The sequence below is a fragment of the Nelumbo nucifera genome, chromosome 1 (genome assembly GCF_055504915.1).
Source record: "Nelumbo nucifera cultivar China Antique chromosome 1, China Antique-T2T, whole genome shotgun sequence".
Lineage (NCBI taxonomy): Eukaryota > Viridiplantae > Streptophyta > Magnoliopsida > Proteales > Nelumbonaceae > Nelumbo > Nelumbo nucifera.
The window spans coordinates 214879770-214905439 of record NC_142649.1 but is presented as its reverse complement, the minus strand read 5'-3'; the positions used below and the strand labels follow the sequence as shown (position 1 = coordinate 214905439).

At 38.1% G+C, this 25670-nt stretch overlaps 1 protein-coding gene across 2 annotated transcripts; it reads right to left on the bottom strand.

Annotated features, from left to right (window-relative positions):
* Window positions 1-7053: 7053 nt before the first annotated feature.
* Window positions 7054-24926, bottom strand: LOC104604684 (esterase/lipase/thioesterase family protein). Of its 2 annotated transcripts, XM_010269147.3 has the most exons (8): window positions 24204-24926; window positions 23935-24063; window positions 23199-23330; window positions 22342-22484; window positions 22139-22236; window positions 21966-22060; window positions 9789-9842; window positions 7054-7450 (listed from the first exon to the last, which is right to left on the bottom strand). In XM_010269147.3, exons 1-8 carry the CDS (start codon window positions 24645-24647, stop codon window positions 7235-7237), a joined length of 1311 nt encoding a protein of 436 aa, XP_010267449.1. In that variant the 5' UTR covers window positions 24648-24926; the 3' UTR covers window positions 7054-7234. The 2 variants fall into 2 exon arrangements, with proteins under 2 accessions (XP_010267449.1, XP_010267450.1); XM_010269148.3 differs by lacking the exon at window positions 9789-9842.
* Window positions 24927-25670: the final 744 nt, after the last annotated feature.

Below are 25670 nucleotides of genomic sequence, written 5' to 3'. Positions count from 1 at the left end.
AAGGAAAAAGTAGGAAAACCTTTACAAACCTTGTATGAATTTTTCTATCTTTCCTTTCCCTACTTTTTCTTTCAAACCAAACACAACCTATGGCTGTTTGTTTCCTAGCTTTTTCTTTCAAACCAAAGGTAGCATTAAAGTAACTTACAACATTTTATTTATTACCCCGCTATGATGTCACCAAAATCATAAAGTAACGCCCTTCCCTAACCCTAACAAATCTATGATCTTCTAGGAATTTATTTGTTAAGGACGTTGATAACCCAGCATTTTGATGCCCTAAGGGCATCAATTCAGGGGTATTTTCTGCCTTAGAATAGTCAAATTGTGTCATTTTCTCAGTTAACTTCAATGTTGGGGCCTCTGAGGGTCTTTGTGCAAAATTGGGAAATTTTTAAGGCTGAAATGCAGATTTTGGGAAGCTGGTGTGAAGTCCAACTGAGACAGGGGGTGTTTTTGTGAGAAACTGAAAGCAAGAGGGCGCCCCCTAGCTGCTAAACCCAGTTTGGCGCCCATCCTACTATATTAGCATGCTCCCCATGCCTTAGCAAACCCTAGGGCACCTTTTAACCCATTCTTTTCACTCTTAAAAAACCCTAATCGCCCCTAACTGCTAAATCCTCACCTTCAATCCCTTCTAATCTTCACTATCAGAGGTCTAAATCACAGACCCACTAGGAGCACAATGATTACCATAGGACTCAACCAGCTCAACCATGTCAAACCTATACACAGTCCCAATACAACCGATCTAACTCCATGGCCCACCAATTTCAGAGGCCACAAATGCAAAGTCAATTCCAGCAGATGCATCCTAGGAACCAACCGGCCCAACTTTATCAAGCTTACCAACAAACTCCTCAAGCACGTATACTAGATGACCAATTCATGTAGCTTCAGTAGCTGATCCTAAATCAGCAGCAGTCCATTGATAGATTAGAGAGCCAAATAGCATGGCTAACCAAAGCCAAGGTGAGGAGAGAAGTAGGGAAAATACCGAGTCAACCGGTTGCAACTCCTAGAAATCAACCATCGGGCTTTCCTCCACAACAAATTCAGCTACCTCCTAAGAACCCTCAGTGTGAAAATACCAAGGCCCTTACAACCTTAAGGAGTGGGAGGATTTTAGAGGACACGTGTGAAAAAAAGAGAGTTAATGAAAAAAAGCAGGAAGACCCTAAGTTGGGGGGAGAAGAAGAAGGAAAGGAAACTTTAGAAGAAGAGCCTATAGTAAATCAACCCGTATTTCCCTTTCCAACTGCACTCATAGTCGGGCCAGTGCTAAAGAACAAAGAAACTCACAACGAGGAGAGCCGGGAAGTCTATATTAACACCCCTCCCCTCAATGCAATCCAACATGTCCCAGCTTATGCCAAGTTCCTGAAAGAGTTGTGTACTTAAATGATGGAGCCACAATCGGCCCCGACAAAATTGATGCTCTCAGTAGATGTTAGTGTAGCTCTCCTAAATCAACTCCCCCAGAATATGAAAGACCTTAGTGCTTCTCTCATAAGTTGTGTCATCACTGGAATCGCCTTTGATCGGGCTCTATTGGATCTTGGGGTCAGTATAAATATGCTTCTATCCATTCATGGCAGGTTCAAGATTGGCGAGTTAGAACCTAACCCAGTAATTCTGCAACTCGCTAATTGGTCAGTCAAGACTCGTTGAAGTGTTATTGAGGACGTCATTGCCAGGGTAGAGGGTTGTCACTTCCCGGTGGATTTTATCGTCTCATACATGACCTTAACCGAGGATTTGAACCACACTAACTATAAATCGGGGGAAATGGACATTTCATTTGGGGAGCAGGAGGTCCAGTTAAATGTTTTAAGTGCTTCCAAGTATCCAGACATAGGGAGAGATGGACTCACGGTAGATATAGTGGATGACTTTTTAGATGACTTGTCTACCCCTTGGTATGCCAGTCTGAGCCTTGTTTGTATGAAGATGAAAGTGACTCGAAGAGTTTATATGAAGAAAGCGCGTAAATATGTTCGGCTGAAGACGTTAAACATAGCATTGGTAGGGAGGCAACCCAACATAATTTTTTCAATTAATTTTAGGATTAGAGTTTTTTTTATTTTCTTGATTCGAGACTAGGTGACAGACCTTGAACCCCTCAGGAAAACCCTACTCGTTGTTCCCTTTGGCCAAAATCTTCTTTGCATCATTCTAGTCATGCCATTGGGGACAATTGCATTTAAGTTGGGGGGTAAGGAGATAGAGAGAGAGAGAGAAATTGAAAAAAAAAATGAGAAGCTAGCCTTTAGAAAAGTACAATTAAAATTTCACTGAAATTGAACTATGGGACGGAAGAGAAGAGAAAAGAAATTGGATTGTGTTTCAGGTGTAGCCGTCCCATTTTATTTTTAATTTTTTGTTTTTATTTTCCAACTCCTTTTTTTGGTAGAATAGTGATTTTCAAATTTTTTTTAGATCTAATTTATTTTTTTTAGTATTTTCTCTCTATATCTATTTTTTTCTCTATTTTAATTTCTTATTGGATTTTTTTGTTTTATTAGGCTTGTGTTTTTCTTTTATTTTAGATTAAAAAACAAAAAAAAAAAGAAAATTCGTTTATTTTATTTTATTTTATTTCTTGCAGCATAATTTTCTTTTGTTTATTTTATTCTATTTTATTTTCGGTTTAAATTTTAGATTTGTTTTTTTCTTTTATTTCAGATAAAAAACAATAAAACAAAAAAAAGAAATAAAATAATTTTCGTTTATTTTATTTTATTTATTTTTGCAGCGTATTTTTCTTTCATTAATTTTATTTTCGTATTAATTTTTATATTTGTGTTTTTCTTTTATTAAAAAAACGAAAAAAAAAATAAATAAAAAAATTCAGCATATTTTTTCTTTTGTTTATTTTATTTTTGGTTTAATTTTTTTGATTTGTATTTTTTTCTTTTATTTTATTTATTTCTTGCATAATTTTCTTTACGGTCATTTTATTTTCAATTTAATTTTTAGATTAGCAATTTGTTTGTTAGAATTTATCTTCTTTTATTTGTTTAATTGAAAAATTAATTGCTAAATAGGAAATTGTTGAAATTTTCGAATTTGAGTTTAAATTTCAAATCTGAATTTAAATTTTAATTTTAATTTGAATCTGAATTTCAATCTCAATTTTCAAAATTTAAATGTTAAATTTTTTTAATTTAAAAAAATTGAAAAAAAAAGTTAAAATTTTAAAGAAATCGAATTTAAATTTTAGGAATTTGAATTTAAATTTCCAAAAATCTAAATTTTGAATTAAAAAAATCAAAAAAAAAATTGGTTAATATCTTTCCTGCATTTTCATTCCAATATATAGGGTTTTATATTCTAGAGCATGCATCATATAGGTTTATTTAATTGCTGAAATTATTATTGTTAGTTGTGAATATGTTGGGTGTTCTTTTTATTATTTTAATTGTTCCTTTTGTTTAGTTTGTTTGCTTTATTCTTTTATGTTTAATTGATGAATTGCATTTTAGAAACAATTGTTCATGCATTGTAGTTAGTTGCATTCCATTAATTCATTTAAGGGCATCCAACTTAAATAAGATAAGGTGGGGATTTCATCACCCTTCCTTGGCCCAAAAATCACCACCATTCACTTGCGGTTCACCCTAGCCCTAATTTAAAATTTGGATAGAAATATCCATTAGGGAAGCCTCACAGTTGGTTCAAAGGTGTGTTGAACTTTAGGGAAGCTTGAAATTACTTTCCATAACCGGCGGTTAGTGTCTAAGAAAAGAGATTAAATGGCTACGCCTAAGCAAGTTTTGTGGTTACTTAATTAGGTACTTACGAGAGCAAGGGGAGCCTCCCACATCCCCACCTCTTACCTGTCTAACCAAAGGAAGTGATGTAATTTCAAATGAACCTAAAAGGATTCACATTAGTTGAACCACTAGTTTAGGAAACCCTAAGTCAATCCCTAGGTCGTGTGATTGATTTGTTTGCCTTTAAAAAATAATAAATAATAAAAAAAGAAAAGAAAAAAAATTTTAAAATTCAAATTTGAATTTAAACTTTAGGAATTTAAATTTCAAAATCTGAATTTGAATTTAAATTTCGAATTAAAAAAATTAAAAAATCAAATTTGAGCTTAAATTTCAGAATTTAAATTTCAAGATCTAAATTTGAAAATAAAATTCAAAATTTAAATTTCAAATTTCAAAAAAAAAAGAAAAAGGGGGTTAAAATAAAATGAATTCAATGGCCGGAGTTTGTGGAATGAGAAATTACTTCCAACCTAAGCTACAAATAGATTGGAACCATGTGTCTCAACAACTGTACAAGATTAATGGTATGACCCAAAGATTTGACCAAGTCCTTGCACGTCGTCAACAAAGTGGCCCACCCAACCTTGTCATCCTATCCATCATGTTCCATCTATGCAAGCCCGGTCCATTATGTCAACTAGTGCCCTGCGGCGGGCCCTCGTCAACCAATCCGTCCAAACCAAATACATGTGGCCAACAGATTTTTCCAACCCAAGGCTAACTCATCCTCTAGTCCATATAACCCAGGGTGGGAAAATCAATCCAATTTCAATTATAGGGTCCAAGTCCAAGAAAACCCCCTGCCAGATATGCACTCTCAATGGTCTGAAGCACAGACCCACTAGGAGCACAATGATTACCATGGGACTCAACCCGCTCAACCATGTCAAACCTATACACAGTCCCAATACAACCTATCTAACTCTAAGGCCCCCAGGTAAGACGGAAGGCTGATCTTGAGAAGTTCAAGGGTAGAGGAAGAGGAGAACGCCCAGGCAAGAGGAGGGGTTCCTACTTGCAGTTCACCGACACCACTACTGCCACCTCTGGAATCAGATCCCAACCAGTCTCTTTAGTTTTAGTTTTAATTTTTGTTCTTGCATTTTCAGTTCCGTTTCTTTCTTTCTGCAATTTATTTTCATTCCGCTTGATCTTCGTTTTCTTTTCTGCAAATCTGGAATTTAGCCAAGTAAGACGGAAGGCCTAGCTTGAGAAGTTCAAGGGTCGAAGGAGAGATCCGAAGACTGCTACCTCTGATCGGATTCTCAAACATTTTTATTCCGTTCCTGTTATTTATTTATTCTTATGCAGTTGTTATTCTCAGTACTGTTCGAATGTGGTTTTAATGAATTCCATTTTTAATTAATTAATTTTTTTTTATTTCTACATCTCCCACTTGCATTTTCTTCTCCCAGATCTAAGTACATAATTATTTTTCCCTTGTTTCCCTGTGGATACGACCCGTTCTCATCACTTTACTGCATTAGTAGTTGTTTGAGAATTGGAATAAAATTATAAATGTTTAAACTGGTGTTCTGAAGTGTTTAACGATGCGCTTCCGGACACACCAAACGTCCAATCTTTAGGCAATTATTTATGCCAAAAATGAAAGAGACTCCTTTTTCTTGTCCATCCAATTTCTATCTAAACTAATCTTTTAACCCAAATGAAAGAGACTCCCTACTTGTAAAATATCACTATTATATTTGGTATTAAAATTGGAATGTCATAAATTTGAGTTCAATTCAGCCCCCCACAACGTCCCACAGCACATCCCCGCCACGTATTGAGAACATCTTCCAATAGTAATACCAGAAATGATGATGTCATCATTGGGAGATGTTCCCAATACACAGAGGAGATGTGATGTGGAACCTTGTGGGGGGCTGATTTGATCTCCATAAAATTTGCCTTCAAATTCCTACCAAATATGGAATTCGAAATGATGGTGGAGCTGATAATTTCATTTCTACAGAACTTAATTCCTCTCCTTAGGGGTAAGCAAAAAAACCAAAAAACCGAACCAACCAAAATCGAATCGAAAAATCGGTTAACCGAACCGATCGGTTTAGTTTTGGTTCGGTGTTTTTTAAAAAACTGAAGCTTTCGGTTCGGTTTTGGTTACCCAATATAGACCGGTATATACTAATAATATCATATATATATATATATATATAATATTATATAATGTATATAATATTTTTAAAAATTGAAATTGAATCCCTGTCTCATCTCTGTTCTGTATCCTCTCTCTCAGACTCTTCTTCTTCCCCAACAGGCCAGACCTATTGACGACCTCCGGCCTCTGGCCAACGATGAGATTTCTTTCTCATGGTAGCTCAGAGCAATGGATAGAATATTAGCTACAATCATTAATGGATGTGGCTGGCAAATGATAATAGTGAAAGTTGGGCTCCCAACCCTTTTATCCAACCTCTCAGTATGCTTAGTTTTTGTTTGCAGAGAAAGCAAGAAAGGATGAAAAAGGTTGAAGAGGGGAAGATCTATTTACAACTATACGAGAAAATGGAAGCCCTTGTTCACATATGCAGAGATGGATGTAGAACAATTGGCCCCCATGACAAAGTTCTCAAGGGGGACCAGCCACCCTGTACTTTTTCAGCATGCAAGGGGCTTGAGTTGCTTGTCCGTCACTTTGCTGCTTGCAAGTTGAGAGTTCCTGGCTTCCTGGAGGTTGCATCCATTGCAAGAGAATGTGGCAGCTCCTCGAACTTCACTCCCGCCTCTGTGCCAACTCCGATGAGTGCAGGGTTCCCTTGTGCAGGTTCTCCCTATCAACTTTTCCCTTCTATTATGCTTTCTTATGGCTTCAATGGATCAATCATCTGGTTGCTCCTATCCGATGGGTGATCCCTACACAGCTCACCTGCAAGAGGGAAGGTTTTTTCCCTTTTTTTTTAATTTTGAGGGCATGAAAAAAACCGAAAAACGGAACCACAGTTAACCAGTCAACTGATTAATCGGTTGCATTAGTTCGGTTTCCATTCGATTAGATTTAAAAACCGAACAGGTCGGTTCGGTCCAGAAAATCACCCCACGTTGAGCACCCCTACTGCTCCTGCAATCCAAACACAGCCTAATGAAAATGCATGCACATGAGAGGGTAAGGATATTACATGGGCACTACCCGATCGTTGAAAGTTCATTACTTAAAAGTGCGTAGTCTCATGTTTGGATTCTTACAACGTAGTAATCTCATGTTTGCATGAGAATCAGGACGGTCATCCAACTAGCAAGTTTTATCTATAAGATCTTTAAGGTGTTAAAGCATCTTTTAGCTTCTCATCATCTATAAAATTCTGATTACAATTGCATAGCCAATTTTGCATGGTTATCCCCAGCAGAGCTTGTTTTTGTCTTACGTGAATATATTTGGAAATATAAATAAACAATAAACATTACAACAGAAATGATAATAATAGCTGATTTCCATGCTACACTTCTAGTATCTGCAATTCCTCTGAAGAATGTTGCACAACATTTGATTTATTACAAGATGGAAAGGCATCAGTTCGTCCTCTCTCGAGATGCTCTAGAAATTCCATTACTACAGGATCAGTCCAAGGAGCTCCTAGCGGAGCTTCAGCCCCTGCTACCCACCCAAGATGACCACCTTTGGGGGTAACTATCAACAAACAATTTGGGTTTTCCTGACAAAAATGAATATTGTTGTTGGTACACCACTTACAGATAAATTGAGAGACAGGGGAGTTAACAGAGATTATAACATGCAAAGCAACAGCAATATCTCATTTCAGCATTTTAAGACATTACTTACGATACCCATTGGCTTATTGGAAATTTCTTGGATATCGTTGGGCACTTCATTTTTTTATTTTTTTTTAACTGTTCTGGGGGGGTTGGTTAATTTCCATCCTTGGGAACCAATTTATACAATGGTCTTGAGCATTTGTTACAACATTCATGTCATTCTAAGGGATTAATCCAGATATATTGATGTGGAGTTGTGTTAGAAAACCCTAATCTAGATCTGCTTCTAATCAGATGGGGTGATTCCCCCACCAGAGAGCATTGTGAAATATTGAGATGCTATGTTGGTGATCAGGGTACTGGTACTGGAGATTTTTGGAGGGATGATAACGATAGAGTGGACATGAGTTTTTCATGGACCACTGGAGCAGGTCACTCTTGTTCTTATGGGTTCCTTGGTCAGTTGATATAACAGAGGACTCTCTTGGGGTTACTTATTCCCTTTCCTAGATACTTTGAAATACATTGTTTTTGTGTCTCAAAAAATTGATAGAAAATATAAACTAGAAGAGTTATAATGGGAAACGTCAACTTTAAGGACCATTACAGCAACATACAAGGAATAAGTCAACATTCATATTGAAGAGAATCTGGAGCAAGAAAATCTTTACCATGGTGATGGAAACTGGGAAAAGAAAATGAAATGTATAGGAATTGTAAGGATGGAGATAGTAGAAAGAATTATGCTAATCCTACTATGATGTGTAGAATTAGAGATCTGGTCTTGCCCTTGCTCTTTTTATGGATCCATTAAGAAGTCTACTTACTAAAACAGCCTTGGCGCAACAGTTGGGTTGCTCCATTGCAACCTGAGTGACCAGGGTTCAAAACAAGAATGAGAATAAATCACCAATTCTACTTAAGAGAGTAGGATTAGCATTCCCTTGATGCTTCTGCATGCACAACCAGTGGCACATAGAAACACCAATGCAGGGCTGCAAATGGATCGAATCAAAACAGATATAGGTAGATCTAAATTTGATTAATATATATTTGAATTCAAAAAGTATCTTATCCATCAAATTTATATCAGATTAAAATCAAATTCGGATTGTGATCGGATATTGAATAGTATAAGTAAATTAAACTAAAAATTATCGAAATGTTATATGTTAATAATAAAATGTACTAAATATGACTATGATATTATATTTCATGAACAGAATGAATTTGAAAAGGATTTATTGTGTGTGTGTGTGTGTATAATTGGATTTTTAGGATCAGATGGGGGTGGATCCATTGTTTATTCAATTATAAACAGATTGAATTCAGATCACCCTTAATGGGACCGAATTCGAATTTGGACAATCAGACACTGTTTGCAGCCATACGCAGCATGTGCAACCATGCACACTACCAAGCATCAATACTGACTCATCAATGAGATAAACCCATCAATAAGTACAAGGATGGAAGAAATGTAACCCATTAATGAAGTAGATCTAAATTTGATTAATATATATTTGAATTCGAAAAGCATCTTATCCATCAAATTTATATCAGATTAAAATCAAATTCGGATTGTGATAGGATATTGAATAGTATAAGTAAATTAAACTAAAAATTATCAAAATGTTATATGTTAATAATAAAATGTACTAAATATGACTATGATATTATATTTCATGAACAGAATGAATTTGAAAAGTATTTATTGTGTGTGTGTATAATTGGATTTTTAGGATCAGATGGGGGTGGATCCATATTTTATTCAATTATAAACAGATCGAATTCAGATCACCCTTAATGGGACCAAATTCGAATTTGGACAATCAGACACTGTTTGCAGCCACGCAGCATGTGCAACCATGCAATATGGCAGAATGGATGACCAAGTTTGGTAAGAAAAGTAGGGTAATGAGATAAACCCATCAATAAGTACAAGGATGGGAGAAATGTAACCCATTAATCAAGTAGGAACATGAGAAAAAGGCTAACAAAACCAAGACAGAATGGATGACCAAGTTTGCAATATGGCATGCCATTATATATCTATAAATAAATGCTGGCACAACATTTTGGTAAGAAAAGTAGGGTAATACCTGACTGTAAGACTAATTAGTAATTACCTTGTTGAAACTATAGAGTAATGATCAACCATGAAAAAGCAAAGGAGTACCATACTGAGATTGCATATGAAGTCGATAAAACAATAACATTTTGGTGAGCCAGAATAAAAGAAAAAGAGTAGACTGGCTTTACCAACACCATACATACCTTGATATCTTCACGAGGAATTCCACGAGATGGTGCAATTGGATCATTAGCAGCCTACAAATCATGCAAGTGCATGAAATCAAAATTTATGTAATGACAATAATTAATCTTACCTAACAACATTCTTTTCCTTTCCTCCTTTTAAAAGCCTCATAGTGGATATGGATGTCAATATCTAAATATTATCTATAACATGTCTATTTTTTGGGAAAAGTACCGGGGGCTGCCACATAACCTTTTCTAAACATGGAAGTTATCAAGTGACACTGCTATAAAGAGACTGGGCCGAATGGGCCCTAGTATCTTCTCTTGTAATATCTTTTCTTTTATTGTTGGCTAATGGGCCTGTTATTTCTTTTTGTTTAATCTCTTTATGTTACTGCCTAGCTGGCCGCCCACTTAAGGGCATACTTGTCATTACTCTAACTTTAATTCTTAATAAGAAAAGGGTTAGAGGAGAAAGGAGAGATGATTCGATTTCTTCTTCTTCTTCCTTCTCTTTTCGCCATCTTCTTCTCTTGTATTGCTGCTCTTACTTCTCTTCTTCCTTTTTCTTCTAATCTTCAAATTTACACCTAATATTTGAGGACTGATTTGCATCTTGGTATCAGAGCAGGTCTATTTCTTCCTTTTTTTTCTTTTCTTCTTTTCCCATACACCCTTAGGTTAAGAGAGTGTATGGAGAGATAGGTACTCTATAGTACAGAGGATCTCTGGCCTAGTTGGTAAAGGGTTTGGAGCGTTTAAATCTGGCTGGATATTGCCAAGAAGCGTTGTTGTTCTATTGCTGCCCAAAACCATAGCCGATTAGAGATTTTCGAAGGTACAGGTAAAGGTGAAGCTTGGGTGTGGCGCTCTGTGCTTGGGAGGTGTCTTGTGACTCCTAAAAGAGGGCGGTTCAGGTTTGGAAGAGATTGGGAAGGTCTGGTAGGAGCGGCTGCATCTTCTCTCTTCCTCCCCAACAGCTGGACGAAGTAAAACCCTAGTTTTCAAGATCTGAGTTCTGGTTTGACTTCAAGTAAGTTTATACAAACAAAATTTCTGGTTCTTTTATTTTCGTTTGATTAATGAAGCCATACGAAAGTGAGTTCAAGCAAGTGCCGGTATCATGCCTTGGCTCGGTAGATTCCGTTTTGACTGGTGTAACCACAATCAAGCAAGATGGGACAAATTATCTTGCTTGGGCACAGTCTATAAGAATTTGTCTGTAGTAGAGAAAAACTCGGGTATCTCATAGGTAGTAAAGTGAAACCCAAAGAGACAGACCCTGAATTTGAAAAATGGATGCAAGAGAACTATGCAACCTCATATAAGTCAGCACTATCTCTGGATGTCTTCGGCTAAGGAGATATGGGATAGTGTTACTGAGACCTATTCACAGAAATTGAATGTAGCAAGAGTATATAAGTTGAAAAGTGATGTGAAGAACCTAAGACAGGGGGAGAAGAGTGTAGCAATCTACTACTCTATACTGAAATCGCTATGGAAAGAAATTGATGTTATGGAGACAGTTGTATGGGAGAGTAAGAATGATGCTGAAATGTATAGGAAGTTGGTGGAGAGAAATAGGGTGTCTGAATTTCTCACTGGACTCAACCCTGAGTTTGACATCATTAGGCAAAACATCCTAGCCAGAGATGAGGTTACTCTTTCACAGGCATATGCTATGATAAGTAGTGAGGAGAGTAGGCGGCAGGTTCAGTTGCAGGGTCCACCTACAGAACACTTTGCACATGCTGGAATAAAGCCAAATGGTCCTACTAAGAAAAAGGAGCAAATATGTGAATATTGCAAGAAACCGAGGCATACAAAGGACACTTGCTGGAAGCTTCATCCTGAGCTTCTCCCTGATAGGTTTAAGAATAACAACAGCTCTAAGAAGGGCAGTCAGGTAGGAAAGCCTAAGACAACTAATGTTGCTACAGTACCTGAAGGAGGAAATAAGGAGAGTGAAGAGAAATCAACCATTGAGCAGTTGGCAACAATGAAGGCGGATTTCGAAAAGTATGGGAGGCTCCTAAATCACTTGGAAGCTACGGTTTCTTCATCTCACCCTTCCAACAACACATCATCTTCATCAGCATTTGCTCACTCAGGTATCCGTGCTTCTGCAAATCATTTTTCAGTTTCAGGTAATCATAAAATCCCTTGGATTATTGATTCCGGTGCATCAGACCATATGACTAGCCTGCCTAATCTCTTCTACTCATACCACCTTCTCTCTGGCAAAGAGGAAATATCCCTTGCTAATGGGTCTCTTGCTCCCATCTCTGGTAAAGGAGATATATAGAACTCTGACACCCTTTATTTATCCTTTGTCCTTCATGTCCCTAAACTTAACACAAACCTTTTATCTGTTAGCAGCTTAACTAAATCCATGACTTGCAGCATAACCTTCTTTCCCACTCATTGTGTTTTTCAGGACCTGCAATCTCAGAGGATGATTGGGAGTGGCCATGAGGCGAACGGAATATACTTTAGCACACCGGATCGAGCTTTGGGACCACCTCATGGAGTTGCCTTAGAGTCAGTTTTGTCAGAGTCTGTTAACAAAATTTTGTTATGTCACTTTCGATTTGGTCATTTGTCATTTTCTGCATTGAGTCATTTGTTTCCAGATATGTTTAAGGGAATGTCTTTATCGAGTCTTCATTGTAAGTCGTGTGAACTGGCAAAGCATTGTAGACATTCCTATTCAGTAAGCAATAAAAGATCTCTTTCTCCTTTCCATATTGTTCACTCTGACGTGTGGGGGTCATATCATTTGCTAACTATGAGGGCTTACAGGTACTTTATCCTTTTTATTGATGACTATTCGCGTTACACTTGGATTTATCTCATGAAATCCAGGGATGAAGTACCAGCTATTGTGCAAAAATTTCATGAACTCATCCTCACCCAGTTTAACACTCGTATCAAAATATTTCGTTCTGATAATGCTAAGGAGTATTTTGAGAGAACCCTCTCCACCTATCTTGAAACTTTTGGGGTTATTCATCAAAGTTCTTGTTCCTACACTCCACAACAAAACGGGGTGGCGGAAAGGAAGAACAGACATGTGGTTGAAGTTGCTGGATCCCTCTTGTTTGCATCCCATGTTCCTATAAAATTTTGGGGAGATGTTCTTCTTACTGCTACTTTTTTTATCAACCGTATGCCCTCTCGGGTCCTTGACTTTAAAACCCCCTTTAGCCTTCTCTTCCCGGATGAGGATATCTTTTCTCTTCCTCTCCGTGTTTTTGGGTGCACTTGCTATGTGCATATTCACAGTCATCAAAGGCACAAGTTTGAACCTAAGGCTCATAAATGTGTTTTTCTGGGATATGCTTCCACACAGAAGGGATATTGTTGCTTTGATCCAGTTCGTGGCACCCGTTTTGTATCTCGGGATGTCACCTTTGCTGAGTTGACTCCTTTCTTTAGCATTCCTCCTGAGGGGGAGAAATCTGAAGAGCCCTTTACTATGTCTCCAGTTGTTCCTCTTCCCATTCCTCTTGAGTCCTATCATGAGGTCTCCACTTCTACCACTGGACCTACCTCCGATATTCCTATTACTCCTCCTCCTCCACCTCATTCTCCTATAATTCCTCCTCCTCCTGTTTTCCAAAGGTGGTACTAAAGGCAGAGATTCAGACATGGGCAGGTTGTTTCCACTCCTTCAGAAGAGTCTCTTGCTCCTCCCATCATTCCTGAGGTAACAGGTCAGCCTTCTTCTAACCCATCTATAGCTTTCCCAGACCTTGACCTTCCTATTGCTCTCCGCAAGGGCAAGCGGAAGTGTACAGCCCATTGTATCTCCAAACACCTGTCTTATAGCCTTCTCTCTCCTTCCTACTACTCTTTTCTTGCATCTGTTTCTTCCCATGTGATACCCAGGTCCGTACCGGAAGCCTTATCTCAAGCTGAATGGAGGGATGCTATGATGGCTGAACTGGATGCATTGCATAAGAACCATACCTAGGATATTGTTGACTTGCCTGAAGGGAAGGAACCAGTGGGTTGTAAATGGGTGTTTACCATTAAATATCACTCTGATGGCTCTATTGAGAGGTTCAAGGCTAGGTTGGTTGCTAAGGGCTACACTCAAATGTATGGTATTGACTATCTTGAGACATTTGCTCCTGTAGCTAAGAAGACCTCAGTCAGGGTTTTGTTATCTCTAGCCGCTACTTTTGACTGGCCCCTATACCAATTTGATGTTAAAAATGCCCTCTTGAATGGAGACCTGCATGAAGAGGTCTATATGTCTGCCTCCAGGGGTGTATGGGAAGGAAATGCAAGGCAAAGTGTGTAAACTGCAAAAATCTATTTATGGTCTCAAACAGTCTCCTCGGGCTTGGTTTGAAAGGTTTAGGGCTGCTCTTGTCTCCTTTGGCTACACACAAACTCAATCTGATCATACTCTGTTCTTGAAGAGAAATGGCTCTCTGGTGACCTTCTTGATAGTTTATGTTGACAATATTGTGGTCATGGGTAATGACACTGAAGAGATCAGTAAACTAAAAGGATTTCTCAACTCTGAATTTGAGATCAAGGATTTGGGAGATCTTCGGTATTTTTTGGGCATTGAAGTTGCTAGATCTAAGGATGGTATCTTCATTTCTCAGCGTAAATATGTCCTTGACCTCCTTGCTGTGACTGGTAAACTTGGAGCTAAACCAATCTCCACTCCTATTGATCCTAATCATAAGCTTTCTGCTACAGATGGTGAGCTTTTATCTGATAAGGGGGTGTTTCAGAGACTGCTTGGGAAGTTGTTATATCTTTGCATGACTCGGCCAGATATTTCCTATGCAATAAGTGTTATTAGTCAATTTATGCATTCTCCCAGAGATACTCATTTAGTTGCTACAGAAAGGGTTCTGTATTACTTGAAAGGTAATCCAGGGAAAGGCATTCTATTTTCTAAACATGGACACATGAAGCTGGAAGCTTTCACTGATGCTGATTGGGCAAGATGTATTGATGATAGGAGATCCACCTCAGGTAATTGCTCTGGTCGCTAGGAACATTGTGTCATGGAGGAGTAAGAAAAGTCTATAGTTGCTAGATCCTCAGCTTAAGCAGAATACAGGGCAATGGCACATGGTGTGTCAGAATTACTGTGGCTACGATCCCTTCTAGAAGAATTAGGGGTTGACTACGAGAAGCCAATGATGCTCTACTGTGACAACCAAGCAGCTATCAACATTGTACATAATCCTGTTCAACATGACAAAACTAAGCACATTGAGATTGATAGACATTTTATAAGGGAAAGAGTTTCCTCAGGGGAAGTTTGTTTGCCATTCATCACATCAGACGAGCAATTGGCTGATATCTTGACCAAGGGAGTTCCAAGAGGGAAAATGACACACTATATAAGCAAGTTGGGCATGATTGACATCTATGCTCAGCTTGAGGGGGAGTGTAAAGAGGCTGGGCCGAATGGACCCTAGTATCTTCTCTTGTAATATCTTTTCTTTTATTGTTGACTAATGGGCCTCTCTTAATGGGCCTGTTATTTCTTTTTGTTTAATCTCTTTATGTTACTGCCTAGCTGGCTGCCCACTTAAGGTCATACTTGTCATTACTCTAACTTTAATTCTTAATAAAAAAAGGGTTAGAGGAGAAAGGAGAGATGATTCAATTTCTTCTTCTTCTTCCTTCTCTTTTCGCCATCTTCTTCTCTTGTATTGCTGCTCTTACTTCTCTTCTTCATTTTTCTTCTAATCTTCAAATTTACACCTAATATTTGAGGACTGATTTGCATCTACTGCAACTAAACCATGATGCTTAGTTGTGCATTTTGCTAAATGCAAATAGTTTGCATGCACTATCTGGCTCAATCAGCAAAGGCCTAAATATTTGTCTATTTGCAAAGTGCATATACAGCATTATCTGGCCCAATGTCACATCATATTCGCCTAAGATCATAACCATCCAATGGATTGCTGTACTTGAACAATGCAGCTAATTGCCAATTATTCAAATTGGGTAGGGTTGCTGAACTCAATCCCCATAAAATCATGAGCCACCCTTTAGGAGAAATTGGTAGATTTAACGAAGTAGATAGAGATATCTAGTGCATGAGTTAATAATTCTAATACAACCATTAGCATAGACACTGCCACAAGTAACAAGTTCCCCACTCTATCACATGGTTTGTTATGATTCCACCATAAAAGCTGGTGGACCAACAATTGGTAGGTGTTCTGTTTTTTATTTTCAATTACTTGATTGAAATGGATACCTCTCATCCTCAAATATTTGGGCCTATGGAATTTGAAATAAGGTGCATTAAGTGTTCATTAATTTAGTAACTAATATTCTATCCCCTTCTATGGTTCAGTATGTCACAATATATATATATATATATAGAGAGAGAGAGAGAGAGATTCATCCTTTTCATCCCTTTCTAAGGTACATTACTGTTGTTACTTGTGCACAGGGTGTTGAAGGGAGAGGCACAGAATTCTTTTTTATCAATAACTCAAAGATTTCATTAATTAAGGCAATAAGTAATAAGTACAGTACATGGAGGTACGGAACAAAGACTGTGAGAGATAAAACCTCTTCTCTCTCCCCAACCAATCCCAACTCCCTGACAATTGTGCCAAAGTAGAGTATCTCTCCCCACCCCATGTTTAGCTAAGGTATCAGCTACAGAATTAGCATCTCCTTTAAGTCTTAACCCATCCAAATCTTACTTCCATGTCTCTGGTTAGTCACCTAATTCTTTTCCTTTCATTGTTGAAGAGCCACATTCTCTTCTTGTAACCAGCTTTTTGAGTCTCCCTCCACAAATAATTTATTAATGCCCATCATCCTTGCCTTTATTATGCCTTATACCACAGCCAGCACCTCTGCTCTCAATGAATCTCCCTCCCCAACTGGCCCGGAATACAAAGCAATGATTTTAGCCTCCTCATCTCTAAATACACCTCCTATACCTGAACATCCTAGGTTTTCCAAGCTACTACCATCAAAATTAAGCTTAACAAACTATCTATCCGGTTATAAGCAGAAGAGTCTGCCACTTCCTTCTAGTTCCTTAGTAGATCAGTTGCTTAAACACAAGAGAAACTTTCCAAAGACTTCAGCCAATGCACCATTCTTATCTTTATCATTTCAATGCCATCTCTGCTTCTTTCTTTTACTGAGAATATCCTTTTGTTTCTCTCCTCCCAAGCTGTCCAAAGAATAACAGCCCTTATACATCTCCACATTAACCTCCCTCTCTTCTTTGGCCAACCAAAGGTAGTTGTAGCAAACACGCTTTGCACATCCATCGGAGGTCCACACCACTAACCTCTTTTTTTTTTTTTTTTTTTTTGAGAGAAGGTAAAGTATGACTGTATTAATATAAGGTCCACACCACTAACCTCACCATCAACCTTGCATAACACACACCACTAAGGGGATAAACACCAACTTGGCCGCTTTCTTTGAAGCAAATCAAGGGTATAAATCTTTCCATGTGCAACTTCCCAACAAAAAGCAGCAAAAAGGATGCACAAGAGAAAGAACCAAAAAGAGGTACAATTCCAAATTCGGCTATCAAATCTAGACGGTTCAAGGAATACTCCCTCCAACAATTGTAAAAGGTTAAGCACACACTGGATTTCTGAATCTCTGGTACCCCTCTGGAAACCCTAGTCCCAACTGACCCCATTGTTTGAAGATGAAGATTAAACAAGGAATTTGGAAATTGGGTTATTGACTTATTTCTAAGGTTTGATAACGTAAAAAGAGAGAAATTGGTCCTTTAGAGGGGTGGCCTCCAACCAGATATTTTCCCAGAATTTGATGGTATTACCATTACAAAGATTATACCTAATGAAAGGAAGAAACAAAGGTAAAATTGCATTGATAACCTTCCAAGAAGAGGTTCTATTTGCCCTAAACAGTACACTGGCATCCCATCCATTGTCCAAGAGCCCATGAATGCTAACTATTGCCTTGGTCCACAGCTTATCCCTATCTTGGGGCAATCTCCCAAGCCACTTCCCTAACAATGCTATGTTCCTTCTCTATACATTCCCTAAACCCAATCCCCCTGCTTTTTTATCCTTACACACTACCTCCCAACTTATCCTACGATCTCTCTTTTCCTCCCCTGTCTCCCTCAGGAAATCTCTATCTTCTTACAAACAGTTGCTAGAATCTTAAAGACTAACACGTAATAAACAGGTAAGTTAGCCAATGTTGATCTGATCAAGGTAATCCAACCACCAAGAGAGAAATATCCTTTCTTCCAGGTAGCTAGCTTCCTAGAAAATTTCTCTATTACTGGGTTCCAAAAACCTACTTCCTTTGGGTTTGCTCCTAGTGGTAAACCGAGAGGTTAAAGGCTAAGACACAACACTGCAATCTAAAATATCTGCAAACTTTGTCAAATCCCCCTTGCTCCATTTTGATTACAAAAGACTAGGGTTTTCCTCATGCCAATATGTCACATCTTGTCGTAGACTACCTTGTCTCTCCCGGCAACCTTCCAAAACCCGACCATGGTGGCCCTGTTAGTCTTGGTCCCCATTGGATATTTCTTATCCTTATGGCTGAAGAAATACCACTCGTTCTCCTTCAACTAAACAGTTTTTTCAAAATTTATTTTTAAATTTGACATTCTTTCAAAAAGTTGCACCGAAAGCTATAGATTATTAATCCAATCCAAATCACCTCCTTCACAAAACAATATTGTATCATCTACAAATTGTAAATGGATAATAGGAACCCTTCTCTCCCCACTCTCCACCCTGGTACTAACCCTCTCAAATCTACCCTCAAAATAATTCTACTCAAAACATCTACTATAAGTGTGAAAAAAAAAAAGTGGAAAAAGGGGATCTCCTTGTCTAATTCCTCGTTTGGCTGGAAAGAAATCAACCATTGTACCATTAACTAAGACTAAATATGACAAGTATTCAGACACCCCCATATCTATTTGCACCATCTCTCTCCAAACCCACAATGTCGCAAGGCCACAATTACAAAAGTCCAATCAACCAAATCGTAGGTTTTTTCCAAGTCTAATTTGCATATTATATTTGATTCACTTAAAATCCTCAATACATTCTTTAGCAATTAGCCAATTAGGATCTGATTCGCGATTTGCCAACTTCACAAAAGCCCCTTGATTGGAAGTCACCAAAGAGGGGAGCTAATAGGTTTGAAGTCTTTGGGATAGTCAGCTCCACTCTTTTTAGGGATCAGGGCAATGAAGGTGGAGCTCAATCCTGGATTAATTACACTCCTTTCAAAGAGTTTACTAAAGACTGCCAACAAGTCATCTTTCAAGACATCCCAAAAGTCTTGGTAAAAAGCCATGGTAACCATCTCGCCCTAGAGATTTGGCTTTATCCATGGTAAACACTACCTTCCTAACCTCCTCCTCCTCAAAAGGTCTTTCCAACCAAACCCTCTGGTCTCTCATTAAACTAGGCCAATACAAACCATCAGTCCACAGAATTCCAATCACAAAGGCCTGTGTAATCTTTCCCAGTTGAGTAATGACTTCACCTCCTATCTCCAACTTGGAAATAAAATTCTTCCCTTCTTCTAACATTGGCCATAATATGAAAAAATCTTGTGTTCCTATCACCCTCTTGAATCCATTTTACCTTTGAGTTTTGCCTCAAACTAATCTCCTCCTTAAATCTCCTAGAAGCTTTATTGGTCTCATGTAGGAAGCATACATCTTAGTTGTTTCTAGGTGGAGCTACTCGGTTGGTCTAACGAAGTATCTATGCACATTATAATCCAAATGGAAAACCTAGGTGAGGAAATCAGTAGCCTTCTCATGAATGGGGAAGAAGTTAAGTAAAAAATTTAAAAAGATGGAAATTTTGTAGTATAAGTGATCACATTTAATAACTTCTATACTAAAAGAGGGTTATCCTTGTTATTTAAGAAAATAATCAATAAATTGATTGTTCTTAAATCAGTATTGCCAATGTGACAAAGGAAAACAAGGGTACTTTGTCATGTTTTGATTTGAAATTCAAAATGGACAATGGTCATGATCATTTTGAAACTTTGAGGCAGCATAATGGAACATTGAAACCAGGCATCCCTTGGTAATGTTCCCTTCTTTTAAATAATACTGCCAAATATCTAGAAACAATGGATATCTACAGACTGAATACAACTTATCAACATGGTCATGATCATTTTGAAACTTTGAGGTAGCGCAATGAACTTTGAAATCAGGTATCCCTGGGTAATTTTTTCTTCTTTTAAATAATACTTCCACATATCTGGAAACAATATCTATAGACTCGATACAACTTATCAACATGGTTGTCAAGGTGCCTAGGCAATTCTAGGCAACAATGGAGTGCCTAGTCACCTAGTAGCCCAGTAATAGAAGGAAAAATTGAAGGTGAAGCAATAAAGAAGGAAAAAAAAAAAAAGAAACTTGTTCTATTTAACATAAGAGTATTAAAAAACCCACTTTGACCTCTTCTTAAAAACCTTGGATCTTTTATGTTTTAATGGTAAAACCCTTAAATTATAAGTAATATTCATAATATATCATAGGATGTATTAACACACACAGTCATAAGATGTAGCCATAGCAATAATATTACAATAAGGCACTCATCTCGTAATTTTTTTTTCTTGCCTAGGTGGGTGCCTAGTCATCTAGATGATTGACTTTTTCATATAATCCATGGCATTCAGGTGAGGCGCCCAGCCAAGAACTAGGTGCCCTCTTGACAATCATGCTTACAAGATCACAAGTGAAATTGGTCAGAAAAACAACACTGGTAATTTGGATAATTCAATGTTTTGAAAACCAGACTGGCCATTGAACTACTAAGGCCCCAAGATTTTGTTTCCAATGGTGATTCAACTTGTTAACTATGAAATCATAAACAAATCAAAAAAAGAATCAACAAATAAGATACATAGGAAAACATAGGGAACTAGGTAAAAAAGGTTCAACTCATAGTTCAACCACAGTTTTTTATAGCCTAATCATTTCATATTCAAGAAGTGGAAAGCCCACTAGTATTGGTTCAATCATCCAGTTTGGTGTGTTTCAAAACATTGGGAGAACTAACCCTCAGGGTGATATATAATGGCAAGTAGAACAAGGAAAAGCTCCACTCCAACTGGTACAGGAAAGTGGAAATTAATGGGAAGGAATGGTCTATGCATGTCCTTTTGTTGCCAAGAACTTCCAAAAGTTATTTAAAGATTGCAGGCTTTTATGGTTTACTACGATAAAAATTTGGCGGTTATGCTGCTTCTCTATAATTCTTAAATTTAATTCCATAAGTTTACTAATATAATGAATGAAAATTGGTAAAATGAGACCCAGTGAGGGCCAGTGATTCCCATGACAAGGAAAAATCATCCATACTCCCAAGAAGTGATCTAAATTGCAAATATCTTCTTTTTCTCTTTTTTCTAATTCTAGCCCTTCACCAAAACTACTATCATTTGGATATATAGCATCAAGTTATAATAGAGAGGTCCACGAAGTGTTGGTTTTATAAGGCTTTCAACAACAATCTTTGGCTAGGCAATTCATGGCAACTCATGCAGGGTATGAGACAGGTTGTGCATGAAGGATTATTTATGCCAATAAAACTGGAAATAGGTACAACAGAAAAGAAACATATAACTTAGAAGAATTGAAATCAACAATCTACCTCCAAAATAATCCCAACCCACCTGAAATAATAAATAAAGGAGTGACTCTACTAGTTGAGCTATTAGTAATAAAGGCTAAACAACCCAAGAAACTTCCAAGTGTCAATCTAGTTTGCATCCCAAAAGGGTACCATATGTTCCTTTTCCCATACTCATTTCATTTGGCAATGTCTAGATTCAACACCCTTGCTGCTTCAACAAGATAAGACCTTGGGTCATGATTAAAATAAAAAGTAAAACATCAAAAGCAACAACACTATCTGATGGATAGTGTACTGATGGAGTGACTACATGCCCAATCCAAAGGGTCCCCTATCTGATGGATGGTCTGTATTGTCTTCTAAGTAGCAAGGTAGTGACACTCCCTACTTTGCCCCAATTAGCAAACGTTTTTTTCCTAATAACAACAAAAGTAACAACACTAACAATATTAATAAATTCTCAAAATTAGGGAAAATGGAGAAGCGTGAATATATTCATAAGAAAGTATTTGTATTTTAGATATCTATTATATACCAATGCAATAAAGATTACCTGGATGCATAACAGGGGAGTCTGTACATGCTTTATTGAATCTGAACTGCTTGAATTACAGTAATAGTCATCAGCTGACATGAAACCAAATGAAACTGCAAAACATGCAAAAGGTAACCTAGATGAGATGCCATTTAGCAAGATAAAATTTACTTAGAAACAGATATGCTAACCTCGTGTTAACCCCTCATCAAACTCCTTGACAGATTTAGCATTAGCAGCCAATTGGATATTATATTCACTGCCCATATCTTCGAAAAGGAGAGAATGCCTAAGACACAGAAATAAAAAGCATTCTTCAGATAATATTTAAAAGAGAGCCCATCAATTATATGTTGAAACAAGTTACAACAATATCAAATCCTCACTGATTTACTTCTCAAATATTTTGCGGAGAGATCTTGCTAGTGCTTTGTCATAAACAATGTTGAAGCCCTTGCGAAAATCCTCATCAGCAATGACCAAATTGAAAGGATTACACAAGGACACTGCTCCAGATAAAGCACAAGTATGGAATTCCTGAAAGGAAAAAAAATGAAAATTAAAAAAAAAAAAAGAAAAAAAACAATAGCCAAGAAGTGTTGCTCCATAAAACTTAGCTGCTTAGAACTGAACAGAAATTTTAAAGGGAATTCCATTTTATTAAACTTAGGTTCAAGCTATTGACACATCTCCGGGGAAGTCCTTGACTCCTTGGTTTTAGAAACAAGTTATGAAATACATGATAATATCCTGTCAAAAATTTTTGGTTTCTGTTTCCCAAAAGAATTTCAGTAACTTGTTATGTTAACAATACCATAGAATTGAGAGTAACTACTTGCATAATTTCAGCAGGACAGAAAATTTTGCAAACAAAATTATTTAGACCTATGAAATTCCATGTAAATTTATGTCATTTGATGATATTACACCAATAATGCATGTAGTGCCAATAAGATTAGACTCTAGTTACACACCAATGTAAAAAATAGCATAAGCCTTTTCATAACTTTCAATGCAATTCATGTAAAAACCATAACGGGGGGGAAGGAACAAGGTTTCATATTAAACTGCCAGGAAGTCTATATTAAGCTAAGAGGACATATATTCCTCTGAGGGCCACCAACAAAATTTACTTTAAATGAACTCCAAGTGCCCATCCAAATATCCAAATAGTAGCAACCCTAAGCCTAGGGAGGATGCAAGTAAACCAACATCTTCTGATAGATGTGCTGCATTAATGCAAGATCTTACCTGTCCCAAATATCGAACAAGGATATTTGCTCCAAGAGACCAACCAGCTGCATATAAATTGGCTTTCCTGTAACGAGTTCCTACATGTTTAACCACTTCACGCAGATCTTCTGTGAATGATGCTGAATAAAACTGCATACCAGTTAAGTAATCATAAGCTGTAAGCAGAAACACTTGATACACAAAGCATTGTTACTATGGGGTATAATGAATAATTTTTCAAGAGTTATTTTTGGAGGGTTAACCGAAATGGAACCTGAGACTGCATTAATGCAGTGCACAAAGTCAACCAGTGGAGCTCCAGGCTCAAGTCCGGACATGTTTGGTTTTGAAATTTTCTTTTTTTTTCGCACTAAATTTCAACTTGAGCAATTTTGATAAGAGGGATTGAATTCTCCTACAGTCCTATAAAACAAAGACTGACCGGTGTATAAGGATTGAATTGAACTCTCAATAAATGTAAATAAGCTCGGAAGTCAGAACTATTATTAAAATTAAAATAATTACAATTAATAAAAAAAATAGACTTATGATTTTTCATTTTTGATCAGCAAAAGAGAGACTTCTAATTATCAAACTGAAAGTAATTAGGGCATCTACATTCAATTGAGCGCTAATGAAACATAATACAAATTTGAAGTACCCATAACATTAGAAAAAAAAAAAGAATAAAGAATAAAAGAATAAAAGAAGAACAATTACATCTGCAAACACCACAATTTCCACTTCCTAATACCTGACGTGTGGTGACTGGGCTATCTCCACAACCACGGCTATTAAACACCACAACACGCCACCCTTTATTCCTCGCTCGAACGAGCATGTGCCGAACGTAAGTATCACCGCTCCCTCCCGTTAGACCTGGCTGCAACAACCAATGCCAAATAGTCCATAACTCTGAAGAGTACACATTAAAGTGCCAAGAAGCAGTTAGATCAGGAACTCGAGGGGAACAAATAAGTAAAGGGCATAACGAATTGCGATGGTGTACTAATGAATACAAACCAGTAAAATGAGAACAGGAGATTCGGCTGGAAGCTGACAGTCATCGCCTGATACCCAATCGAGGGCGACAGTACCATTGTCTTTCATTCTTAGACACTCCCGACGGAACCTGACGTCAGGGAGGGAACGGAAGAACGCAGCAAAGATTGTCTCGACGTGCCGATTCCATCCAATCAACGGGAAAGGATGGTACGGGTGCTGCAAAGATTCGAAGACGGGGAGAAGGGAGTCGCGAGCCCCTCCGATTATCTCGAGCGACGAATCGCTGCTGTGTTGGCCACCTGGCATGGTTTTGGTGCTGCTGACGTAGACGGTGAAGGAAAGTCCAATCCGCCTAGGTGCTTTCGCTGTAGTAAGATGCGAAATGAATGGGAATTCGACGCGCCGGAGGTGGTGGTGAAAGCCCGTCGTGAGATGGGCAGAGCCGGATAGGGCCATCGCCATTGGTTGGTTTCTGTTGCCTGTTGGTTTTAAAATGGATTTGGGTTGAGTTAGAAGTAGGGTCAACTCAAGGCCAAGGGTGACTGTAGGAAAGAGAAGGGATATTCTGTAACGACTGCAGCCTGGTAGAAAGTAGAAACAAATCCGAACTCCAAGCCTTACCCGGTTACCCCAGGCTAGCAGTAGCAGGCTCCGACACCGGTCTCGTCTCGTCTCGGACGGGTTCCCGGTTCCGGTAACCAAGCCCCAAGATGCCACCTGCCTAAGCCCAACTACAAACTACCTCCTTCCACTATTTATACTGTGTTTTGGTTTATTGTTCTACTCTACCTGAGTAGGCCCACGCCCAGCCGTCAGTAGAACGGTAGAGCACCACCATTTAAACGTGGATAATGTGGATCTTGGGAATTCAGAATTATTTAATAATCTCTTTTATTATTTTATTATATTTTAGTATTGATGTAGGGAGATTTGGCCCAAATAGGGGGACACGTGGATAGATCTAATTGATAGGATGACAGCTCACTCTGATACATCAAGTTTGCAAACTGACCGAGCTCGGATAACCGAACCACCTCGGAGTAAGTCCACCTCGGGACAAGTTCACCTCGGGAAACGATCGCATCAGGACCACCTCGGTTCCAAGACACTTTGACATTCGAACCAGGTCAGATCCAAAGGGCACTACCTCTGCATGACAACCCCGAAGATCTCGCCACTAGATTCCATGCTTTACGGGATCACGTCTCGTAATCGCTAGCCTTATCTCCCCCGACCGGTTTGGGCGGAAGCGATAAGCCTTATCGACTAGTAGCGTTATCTCCTGTTAATGCGGAAACGGGCTCATCGTAGCAAGGATCCCGGAACCACTCCGAAAAACCCACGAGGACTCCAATATATAAAGGCCCCAACCCTCCAGGGGCAAAGGTACGCGTAATCTCTGCTCACTAGCTTTCTTGCTTTCTAAGCTACCATCAGCTCGCAAATTACTGACTTAAGCATCGGAGCGACCTTGCTGGGTAAGCA

Bases quoted from the DNA above. Each gene is read 5' to 3' on its own strand.
- LOC104604684 (XM_010269147.3), bottom strand. From the start codon at position 24,647: ATGGCGATGGCCCTATCCGGCTCTGCCCATCTCACGACGGGCTTTCAC. The intron at 9,843-21,965 runs GTAATCTTTATT...CATGATTTGTAG, and splicing joins CTCCCCTGTTATGCATCCAG to GCTGCTAATGATCCAATTGC. The intron at 7,451-9,788 runs GTATGTATGGTG...CATTTTTGTCAG, and splicing joins TTCCTCGTGAAGATATCAAG to GAAAACCCAAATTGTTTGTT.